This window comes from Lonchura striata, chromosome Z (assembly GCF_050655825.1).
Source record: "Lonchura striata isolate lonStrDom1 chromosome Z, ASM5065582v1, whole genome shotgun sequence".
Taxonomy (NCBI): Eukaryota; Metazoa; Chordata; class Aves; order Passeriformes; family Estrildidae; genus Lonchura; species Lonchura striata.
The window spans coordinates 40,783,301-40,794,063 of NC_140740.1; the positions used below are offsets into that span (position 1 = coordinate 40,783,301).

Sequence of the window (10,763 nt, forward strand, 5' to 3'; positions counted from 1 at the left end):
ATATGCTTCAATGGGAAGGAAGGATGTACCACTGATAGTGGGAACAGAGAATGCAGAGTCTACAGGCCACAAGGACATGTGCTTGAACTTCCAAGATGAGGAAGAAACTAATAAAGTGAACCCAGCATCTGTGCTGAAATTAGTTCTGACTGGGTAAACAGCAATACTGGCAGGGGGAATCTGTGACAGCTGACCCAAGAAACCCACCAACTCAAGAGAAGAGAAAGACTGGGCATGAGAAACAATAGAATAATAAACCAATAGAACACCAATTAATAAGAGAACTATGTAGCACATAGCCAGTGAATGCTAGTTCCTTTGTATGCTAAAATGTATAAATTGTGAAGCTTTTTGATTGTTCTGGAATACCACTGAACACCCAGTCTTGCACAATACTGCAATAAATAATCAATGTCTGTCTTGTGTGTCTAATTATTGGCTTATTGCACAACAGGTAAGGAATTGAATTTTTGCAGACAGCATTGTCATTACCCCATCCCTGCTGAGCCCCACCAGATTTACACCCCTCAAGATTTAATCAGTAGCAGGGCAGCTATGATTAAGCAGCTGTATATTGTGAGCATTGTGCTTGGCGAATTTTTTTAAGGAAACCAAGATTCCAAGAGGAACGGCTATTTGGATGGGAGCCATGAGGACTGAAGTCAGCAGAACTGAGCCGTCAGTACCTGGGAGAAGAATAATTCTGGCAGTGGCAGCTTGTGGCCAGCATCTCATTGACGACCAGCTCAGACTAAAATGAAAAGCGAGAGATCTAAGCAGCAAATAAGCATCTCAGTGGTAATAAACTGAAGTGGTAGTTCACAGAATGGTACTGAGAAGTTATGTAACTTGAAAGCAATGAATGCTGGCGCCTTTGGTTGTTGAAACGTGTAACATTTTGATGATGGATATCCTAAGCCCCCAACTACCTGCTTTGTGCTAACTAGAAAAAGAGAAAAAAATACCTTGCCTCGGTGTGTGAAATGGTGCTGCACACCGGGGAACAAGCCCGCGGGATAACACTTTTGTCCCTGATTCTGTCCCTGTCCTTATCCCCGTTCTTTTCCGTGCCCCTGTCCCAGCCCTTGCCCTTGTTCCTTTCCGTGCTCCTGCCCTTGTCACTATCCACGTCCCCGGCCTTTGTCCCTGCCCCTACCTCAGGGCCTGACCTATTCCCTTATTCCTTCCCGTGTCCGCGCCCTTGTCCCTATTCCTTCCCGTGTCCCATCCCCGGTCGTCCCTCACTCCCCGCCCCTTCCGCCCCTCAGGGCCATTTAAAGGACACCTCCTGCTGCGGGCTTTTTTTTTCTAAAAGCCTCATTTAGCTTTTTTAATTAATATTATTAGTATTATTGTTATTGCATATTCTACACATTCGCGTGCAGACAGATAGGCAGACACACACACGCATCCAAACCAGGGGCACGGGAAGCGCTTCCGTGCCCGCCCCGCCCCGTGGGCGAGGCCTCGGCGCCAAAAGGGGCTTGAGGCGCCGCCGCCATTTTGTGCGCAGAGCGTGTGGCCGGCCGTCCTCAGCGTGCCCCAGCGCCAGCCTCCCCCGGGACCCGCCGCCGCCGCGATGCTCTCCGCCCGCGTGGCCGCCGCCCTCGCCCGCTCCCTGCCGCGGCAGGCCGGCCTGGTGAGCGCCATGCCCGCCCCGGAGTCGGCGGGGCCGGGGGGACGCGGCGGCGCCGCCATCTTGGGGGCCGCTGTGACATTGAGGGTGTGAGGGGGTGACATCGGAGTGTGGGGGAGGAAGCAGGGGGTGTACTGTCAACGCTGTGGGACAGACCCGCTGAGGAACGGGGTGTCCTTGCCCAGGCTCAGGGTGGTGGTTTAAAGCTCCCAGGGAAAGGGTTGTGGGGGTGAGGGGTTTATCCCATGTTGGTGAGGAAATGAAGGGTGGGAAGAGGATGAGGATCACTCCTGGCAGTATTTCCAATGACTATGAACGGGGGAGAGGCTTGCTCGGGGTGCAGGATATTAAGTGGCATCATTGCTGCAATGGTGCTGCACTGGGAGCGTTGCTAGAAGTGCAAAAGAATGACCTTGTAATGCGTTCATTATTACAGATTTTTTTCTTCTTTAGCGTTCAAAATCGGCCATGAGAAGAGTTTCTTCTCAGGAATGGTGATTAGACATTGCAAGGGGCTGCCCAGCGGGCTGGTGGAGTTATCAGACTCAGAGGTGTTCAAGGATATAGTGCACTTAGTGCCATGTTCTAGTTGGCAAGGTGGTGTTTGTCATAGGTTGGATTCAATGACTTCAGAGCTTTTTTCCAAAGTAAATGCGATTTTGAGATATGTATTTTGAGATATTTTTTGTTATAGTGTTTTGTGGATTTTTTTTTTTGTGGGTGTTTTAACAATACCAAAATCACTGCAGTTAGATTTGTGTTAGGAGACACAACTTTCTCTCTGTGCAGAGCCCTGAATGGTGCAGTGATTTCCTTACGCCCCAGGGTTCTCATATTCAGCACAGAAATGACAAATATGAGGAGGTTTCTCTTTGGGAGCTGCTGCAGCGACTGATGGCGACATCAGCGCATTGCAGAAAAATGCAGCGAGACATTTGGAGCAATGTCCTTCAATATGTCTTTCCTTAGTGGTGCTGGACCTGGTTCCACAGTTGTCACTGGGGTGCTGTGGTGCTTAGCTCAAAACTGAGGTGCACATAAGCAGCTCAAGATCAAAGATTTGTTAATCTCTCAGCGTGCTGTTTTGTTTTTTTTTTTTTCTTGGTTGGTATGTTTGTTTGTGGTTAGTTTTTTTTTTTGTGTTTTGTTTGTTTGTTTTTTAGTGTGATTAAAGAAATCTTACTATTCTTGAAACAATGACTTATTTTAGGTTTCCAGGAGCACCCTCCCTGCAGCATTTGTTGCTACAAGAAACCTCCATGCCTCAAAATCATGCTTTCAGAAAACTGGTGAGTCTGAGAGAGGCCTTGAGTGTCGTTTAAGAATATGGTCTGTCAGACAAAAAGGAATTTGATTATGGTGAGTGTTAGTTGACAGCACTTCAGGACACGCATATTTAGGTGAACTCTTTTCCAGTCACATCCAGCAAACTGCACTTTAATACCTTGACAATGCCCCCAGAGCAGGGAGTGGCTGCGTGTCAGCTGGTTTACATAGAGTACCTGCTTCAGGAGTATTCCAGTCACCTGCAGCATTATTTGAAAAAAAAACAAAAAAAAACCCAAAAAAACAGCCCCAGATTGGATTTGCATGTAACAGAATGAAGGACAGGATGACTTCCCCAGGCCTGCCTGGGTTTGACCTTGTGTCCTTGAGCGCAACTTTATTTTCCTCCCAGCAGTCTGGTGTTTAAAGGAGACAGCTGCAGTGTGTAGCAGTGTGTTTGGTGGCAGTGCTTCATGCAATTTTTTTAAAGTGGTTTAAGGTGAATAAGGGCATTACTAGGAAACAAGTTTTACAGTGTTATTTACTGTTTCTTAGCTGAGGAGGTAACAAGCTGTTGGAAGTCAAATTGAAGTATGGGGAATGTATTTTTATAGCTTATATCAAACAACTTGCTCCTGAAACATAATGAAATTCATTTACATACATGTGGATATTGGATCATAGATCATTTGGCATGGTGTTTTTATGTATCCAGAGCTAAGTAACTGCTCTACAAGCAGGTCTGTTCTGGCAGGGTAGGGCTGATTAATTAATCTAATTGCTTTCTAGAGAGAGAGAGAGAGCGTAGGACATAATCAGGAAAGTGGATAACTACACAGCCAGGCCTGTTGTGGTTGTAGCTGGCTGGTGATTATGAGTTGAAGCTGCTTTTAGTAGTTGGGATTACAGAAGCTGGTATTTATCTTACCCTAAGTAAAGGTGTTGGTGGTAGCTAGACTGTGGAGCACAGCTGAGAAAGAGCACCTTGTGCATTCAAGGCAAGCTTACTGAGTGCTTCTTGTACGTTAGCGTGCTGATCTGATTGCAAACTTCTCTCTCCAGGTACTGCTGAGGTGTCCTCTATTCTCGAGGAGCGCATCCTGGGAGCTGACACCTCGGCTGAGCTGGAGGAGACAGGCCGTGTGCTCTCGATCGGTGATGGTATTGCCCGCGTGTACGGCCTGAGAAATGTCCAGGCAGAAGAGATGGTTGAGTTCTCTTCTGGGCTGAAGGTAAGCTGTTACTGAAGGAGTTCCTTTAGTACAGAGATATTGAAAAGACAGTTTTTTAAGCAGACATGAGACTATGCTTGGAGGTACCACTATGAGCATTGCATTAGCTTCCTTGCAACTTCAATATGTAGTAACGGGTGATTTTTTTTTCTTCAAATTTGTAACACTGCTTTCAATATCAGCATCTGATTCTCAGCTAGCGTTTTAACATTTGATCTGTCTTTTCTTCATTCAGAAAGTAAAAGGACTAACCTGGCGCTGGATTTTTTCTTCTGTTTCAGGGTGTCTTTTCTGTTAGCTGTTTAATAATGACTTCTCTGCTTCAATACATTATGCAGCTTGCTGGCTTCTTTTAGTCCTGTCAATGAGTTAGAGTTAAAACCTGTTTCAGGAGTACTGAATCAGCTCTTTGAGCATTTCTAATGACCCATTTCACCTTGGGCAGAATAGAAGCCAGTCCTTTTTTCTTGTCCAACTTCTAGGCAGGGGAGTAATGTTGTTCTTGAACCTTGCTTACCCTTTCTGTTCTTTTTAGATAAACAATTGACTTGAGTGCTAGGCTGCTGGGATATAACTACCTGGTAGAGTTGAAGAACGGAAATAGACACTTTAACTGTGACTGTTGTCACAAGGTTGCGGTAGATCATGTAGGATTTTGTACACAGTGAAATAATCCTGTCAATATGAAAGATTTTGTGCATGTCAGTATGGATTTTCTCAGGGTGATGTGATCTCTGTTCTAGGGTATGTCCCTGAATTTGGAGCCTGACAACGTTGGTGTTGTTGTGTTTGGTAACGACAGACTGATCAAAGAGGGTGATGTTGTGAAGCGGACTGGTGCCATTGTGGATGTTCCAGTGGGGGAGGAGCTGCTGGGCCGTGTTGTGGATGCCCTGGGCAATCCAATTGATGGGAAGGTAAGTGCAGCTGGGTGCTAAGTTCCTCTGCTTGTATCTGTGTGATACAGACCTCAGCAGTTTTTTCTCTCTTTTAGGGTGCTATTGCATCTAAGACACGTAGGAGAGTTGGCTTGAAGGCCCCTGGGATCATTCCCAGGATCTCTGTGCGTGAGCCCATGCAGACGGGGATTAAGGCTGTGGACAGCTTGGTGCCCATTGGTCGTGGCCAGCGTGAGCTGATCATTGGTGACAGGCAGACTGGGTAAGTTAAATACTCAAGCCTAAAGTGTTCTTTGAACAGAAACTCAGGTACAGCAGAGCTGGATACAGGGTTGGGTAAGGATTGGGAAAACCTTGGGCAAGTTACCAGCCTCTCTGTTCCACAGGAAAACTTCAATTGCAATTGACACCATAATCAACCAGAAACGATTCAATGATGGCACGGATGAGAAGAAGAAACTGTACTGTATCTATGTTGCCATTGGCCAGAAGAGATCCACTGTTGCTCAGTTGGTCAAGAGGCTCACTGATGCAGGTATGGATTTTGGCACCTAATGACATCCTGTTCTCGTTTTAATGCTGTGACCTCTCCTGGCTTCAGGTGTACACAGAATTCCTATTACATGAGTGCATGACTTAATTTTATGAACAAGAAATCTCTGTACCTATCTGGGGAAAAAAACCCCTAATTTTTGCTGTATCACAATTAGAAATACTGTTTTGAGGCTCCCAAACTGCTGAGTTGCTTCTGGAAAAGTCACCCTGTGGTTTTAGGGTTTTTTTCATCAGAGTTGAAAGCTTCATCTTGGCAGACAGGCTTGGTGACAAGCTGTGGCCTTCAAGTTGTCATTGACTTGGCATTTGTCCTGTGTGTTTCATGTGCCAGTCAGTGTGAATGGCAGTTGGAAATGTGGTGAAGAGCCTTCACTGCCCAAACGCAAGGCATTAAATGACAGCATCTTGTCAGAGTCAGTGGTTTCCATGACCAAGACTCCACATTTAACAGAGCTTGCAGGAGATCAGGCACTTTGACCTCATGCCTGGTAGTCCTGGCAGCTGTTATGGAAAAACATGTCCCATTTTAGGGATAGTGATTTGTTTGAAACTCTCACAGAGCCAAACAGCCAGGAAACTGGGGGCTCTCAGTGTGACTTTTTTTAGAAGAAAAACTTGTCAAGACTTCCTGAGTCAGTTTTGCTAGCAGATGTGTTCAGCTGGTGTGCTGGACTTTCCTGTAGCAGCATAGTGACACTGCCTGGACTTACTTCAGTAGTGGTCCTTCACATGCTTGTGTTTGCTGATTTTGGGCATGATGACTTAATGCACTCAGAGGTGTCTCCAATCCTTTCCAGATGCCATGAAGTACACTATTGTGGTGTCTGCCACAGCATCCGATGCAGCACCCCTGCAGTATCTGGCTCCCTATTCAGGCTGCTCCATGGGGGAGTACTTCAGAGACAACGGGAAGCACGCACTAATCATCTATGATGATTTGTCCAAACAGGTCAGGAAACCTTGGTTTTAGGCCTTGTGGTGAGGCATTGATGTTTGTAGCTGTAAGAACACATCAGGTGTAGAGATCTAAAATGTTCAGTGGGGTGCAAAGCGCTGAAGGCTGTCTTTGCTCCACACAGGCCGTTGCCTACCGTCAGATGTCTCTGCTGCTGCGCCGCCCCCCTGGCCGTGAGGCCTACCCGGGTGATGTGTTCTACCTGCACTCTCGGCTGCTGGAGAGGGCAGCCAAAATGAATGACTCCTTTGGGGGCGGCTCGCTGACTGCCTTGCCTGTCATCGAGACTCAGGCTGGGGATGTGTCTGCTTACATTCCAACCAATGTCATCTCTATCACCGATGGACAGGTAGGGCTTCCTCACAGCCCAGCATCTCCATGGAACTTAGTGGTTGGTCTCTAAGGAGGCCTCCAGGCTTCTGAACAAGATAATGATAAAATTGTATCCTGCAGATATTCTTGGAAACTGAGTTGTTCTACAAAGGTATCCGTCCAGCCATCAATGTGGGTCTGTCTGTGTCCCGTGTGGGTTCTGCTGCTCAGACCAGGGCTATGAAGCAGGTAATTGCAAAATTGCTATTCCTCCTCATGCTAGGGATGAGTGGTGTGTAAATGTGAACAGTGTGAGAGGGGATAAAGCTTTGGATCTCTTAGTGTTATGAATTTATAAAAGAACAAACTTTAGAGATCTCTTTAATGCTTCCATTGCCTGCTGAGAAAGTCATGGGAGAAAGGGAAGTAGTCCCTGCATAAAGATGTATGATTAAGTTTTGGTGTATTCAGCTGGGTACTGATCACTTACAAATAGAGAATGCTGTCTTAACTGCAGGCTTTTAGTCCAGACTAAATTACCTAGAATATGACTAAATCTAGAATTAGAGAGATTTAATATCAACAGTTGCTGTTTTAGGGGAGAAATACGGTAAAGTGTGGGTTTTTTGTAATGTTTATTATAATCTGTCAGTTTGTAGATTGACTTGTATAGAGTGCAAGGCAGAGCTGACTTGCAACACCTGTCAGCTGCCAGATAACATTCAAACTTCTTAGGCACTTAGAGGTGATGTCAGTGGCTGTGACTGTACCCTGCAGGTGGCCGGTACCATGAAGCTGGAGCTGGCTCAGTACCGGGAGGTCGCTGCCTTCGCCCAGTTCGGCTCTGACCTGGACGCTGCCACGCAGCAGCTGCTGAACCGTGGTGTGCGCCTGACAGAGCTGCTCAAGCAGGGCCAGTACGGTGAGTGCTCTGGGCTTGGCAGGTCTGGGTGCCACTAGTGCCTTGTGCTAACAAGGTCAAGCTTGGTTAGCATTTGTGTCTGTCCTGTGCACATGGTAAATACAGGTTTGCTTGAACTGAGCTGTCATGTGTGCTTGGTCTTCCAAGTACTCTGTTGTGTCCTGATGGAAGAGTTCCATCCGTGGTGTGAGTGCTGTCTTTTCCTGCAGTTCCCATGGCTATTGAGGAGCAGGTGGCAGTCATCTATGCTGGTGTCAGAGGTCACTTGGACAAACTTGAGCCCAGCAAGATCACAAAATTTGAGAGTGCTTTCCTAGCTCATGTACTGAGCCAGCACCAGGACCTCCTCTCCACAATCAGGTACGTGGTTTACCTTGCTTTATCCCAAGAGTGTTGATGTCTGGAGTGCAGGTAATGGTCACTGAACTGTTAGTTAAGTGTATCCTAGAACATGAGGCATTCAGCTAGCTGTATCAAAACTGGAGGTTAAATCAGGCTTCCTGCCATCTGCCGTCCTCAGCTTCAGCTCTTAGGAAAAGCAGCTGATGCTTAAAGTGAACCTTCTTGCAATATGTCTCCTCTAACCTGTTCCTGAAATTACTTGATTGATTCAATTCCTATATTGTGGACAGCTTTGAGCTGTTGGAGTGCTGTTGGTTAAGTGCTGCTGAGTGAACTGTTGGGGGATTGAGTATTTGAATAATCTTATCGTGGAAACTGGTCTTGGCTTTTTTTGTCACGAAGAAAATCATATGCCTTCTGTCTCTGAGGACCAGCTTTGTAGGTTGGGCCTTTTTGGAATACATACAGCTGTTCAGAAAGAATTTGTGAACAAACTTCAGTTCTTAAATAGGACAGGCTCTTTTAGGAGAAGGGATATTCTATCAGTGGGATGGTTTCATGCATGAAACAAATGTGTTTGTCTACTGAACTTGTTAGAAATTGAGAGGTTTGTTGTAAAGCCTCTGTGTTTGTCTCAGGGTTGACCCTGTTTTGTTTGTTGTCTCAGAATTTAACTGAACTCTTCCCACAGGACCGAAGGGAAGATCTCTGACCAGACAGAAGCAAAGTTGAAGGAAATAGTCACAAAATTCCTGTCTACTTTTGAGGCATAAACTCTTAAAACTGTGCTAACAGACCACTGTTCCAGCTCTGTCAGACGTGAAAGCATGTGCGACTTGAATGTACAGATCTCTGTGAGAATAAAGGTTCCCATGTAAAAGGCTCTGTTCTGAATGTAAAAATACTGTGTTCTGAGTGATTGCTTTTTGTCTGTACTTCTGGCTCGCTCTTGAGCCTGTAGAACCACAGATCTGAGCTCCCCTGGACACAGCCCTGCTAGAGGAACTCTGGAAATCAGTGAGAAGTCCATAATGGTTGAGTGGATGAACTCCCCTTACATGAACCAGGAGAGTGACAGAGTTGAGGGACCTTCTTAGTGTTCATCGTTTGTCCCAGGCAGCTTATCCTGCAGCAGGGCAGTGTAGTTGGGCTGACAGGAATAACCCTCTGGGCTTCACAGGAATCTCTTAACTGCCTGACTGACAGAACTTTTCTTGGGATTGCTGCCTGACCCATCCTGGTGCCTGGGCTTTGGAATGCTGGTCTTTGAGTCTCAGGACAGCTGCAGGTGTAGCTGTCACAGCAGTAATAGCTAGAGATTTAAATCTGAGAATCCCAGAATAGTTTTGCAGAAGACCTTGAAGATAGTCTTGCTCAACCCTTCTGCCATGGGCAGGGACACCTTCCACTATCCCAGGTCACTGCAAGCCTGTCCAGCCTGGCTGTGAACACTTCCAGTGATGGGGCGGCAACCACAGCTGATCAGAGCAATGTGTCAGGGCCTCGCCAGCCTCACAGCCAAGAATTTCTTTCCAATATCCCATCTCACCTCTGTCACTATTAAGCCATTGCTCCTTGTCATTCCAGGCCCATGTAAATAATCTATCTCCATCTTTCTTGTCAACTCCCTTCAGGTGCTGGAAGGCTGCAATTAGGTCCTCCCAGAGCTGCCTCTTCTCAGGCTGAACAATCCCAATTCTCTAAGCAGAGCTGCTTAGCCCTCTGATCACCTTGGTGCCTCCTCTGGTCTGGCTCCAGCAGCTCCACGTCCTTGTGCTGTTGGAGCCAGGGCTGGGGCAGCAGGTGGGGTCTCAGCTGAGCTCAGGGGCAGAGGGGCAGAATCCCTGCTGCCCACGCAGGGGGATCAGCCCAGGGCAGGGGTGTTCAGGCTTGGGCAGAACTGCTTGTGATGTGTGCAGTCCCCAGTTAGCTTCCTGTACAGCAGTGTCCTGCCTCCCAGTCCAGCTGTGGAGTTACAGGCAGCTGGAAACATTCTCATGCGGTTCTGGCTAACAAGCTTCTCTTGTTAATGGCCTGAGTCCTTTGAGAGAGTGGGCTCTGGGCTACTGTGCAAAAATAAACACTTGAAATCCAGAGATGGCAAAAAACGTTTTTGGGAACAGTTAGTGCTGTACTTCAGAAGGAGGATCCTGTGCATATCTTTGGTTTTTCACTATCTTGTTTCTTCTACCCCACAGCCCCAGAAGAGGTGGCTGGGGAGCCTCACAGGTATGAGGGAATACTGCTGTGGAACATTTCCACTCTGATCTGTCCAACATCATGTTCCTTCCAGGAAGCTTTCACAGCTTGTGACTCTTTCTGCTCAGTGACTAAACCCTGGTTGCTACTTGATGTTCTTGTGCCCTGTTTAATTTATGTGCTGCTGTAGTTGAAAGTGCTGAGCTGAAAAGTATCTTAGTTCAAAACAGAGATGTATTTTTTCTAATAACCTAAGATAAATGTTCCTGAGTGGTGCTGTGGGCTGCCCCAGCCAAGCGCTGGGAAGCTGGAAAGTGGAGAGTTGATCACAGAATCACAGTGGTTTGGTTTGAAAGGGACAGTAAAGATCATCTATGTTCACCTGCTGCTGTGGGCAGGGCACCTGGTGCTCCCAGGCTGTTCCAAGCCCATCCAGCCTGGCCTT

The 10,763-nt window shown here is 46.8% G+C and overlaps 1 protein-coding gene across 1 annotated transcript; it reads left to right on the forward strand.

The window, feature by feature from the left end:
• Positions 1 to 1,505: 1,505 nt before the first annotated feature.
• ATP5F1A (ATP synthase F1 subunit alpha) lies at positions 1,506 to 9,002 on the forward strand. The gene is made up of 12 exons (XM_021538907.3): positions 1,506 to 1,639; positions 2,847 to 2,925; positions 3,965 to 4,134; positions 4,878 to 5,051; positions 5,129 to 5,295; positions 5,420 to 5,568; positions 6,386 to 6,537; positions 6,668 to 6,892; positions 6,997 to 7,104; positions 7,633 to 7,777; positions 7,987 to 8,137; positions 8,811 to 9,002. The coding sequence occupies exons 1-12, from the start codon at positions 1,580 to 1,582 to the stop codon at positions 8,890 to 8,892; spliced, it is 1,662 nt and encodes a 553-aa protein (XP_021394582.1). The 5' UTR covers positions 1,506 to 1,579; the 3' UTR covers positions 8,893 to 9,002.
• Positions 9,003 to 10,763: the final 1,761 nt, after the last annotated feature.

Excerpts from the sequence above, each read along its gene's own strand:
- ATP5F1A (XM_021538907.3), top strand. The coding sequence starts at position 1,580 with ATGCTCTCCGCCCGCGTGGCCGCCGCCCTCGCCCGCTCCCTGCCGCGG. Across the intron at positions 2,926-3,964 it reads ATCATGCTTTCAGAAAACTG|GTACTGCTGAGGTGTCCTCT; the intron begins GTGAGTCTGAGA and ends TTCTCTCTCCAG. Across the intron at positions 6,538-6,667 it reads ATGATGATTTGTCCAAACAG|GCCGTTGCCTACCGTCAGAT; the intron begins GTCAGGAAACCT and ends TGCTCCACACAG.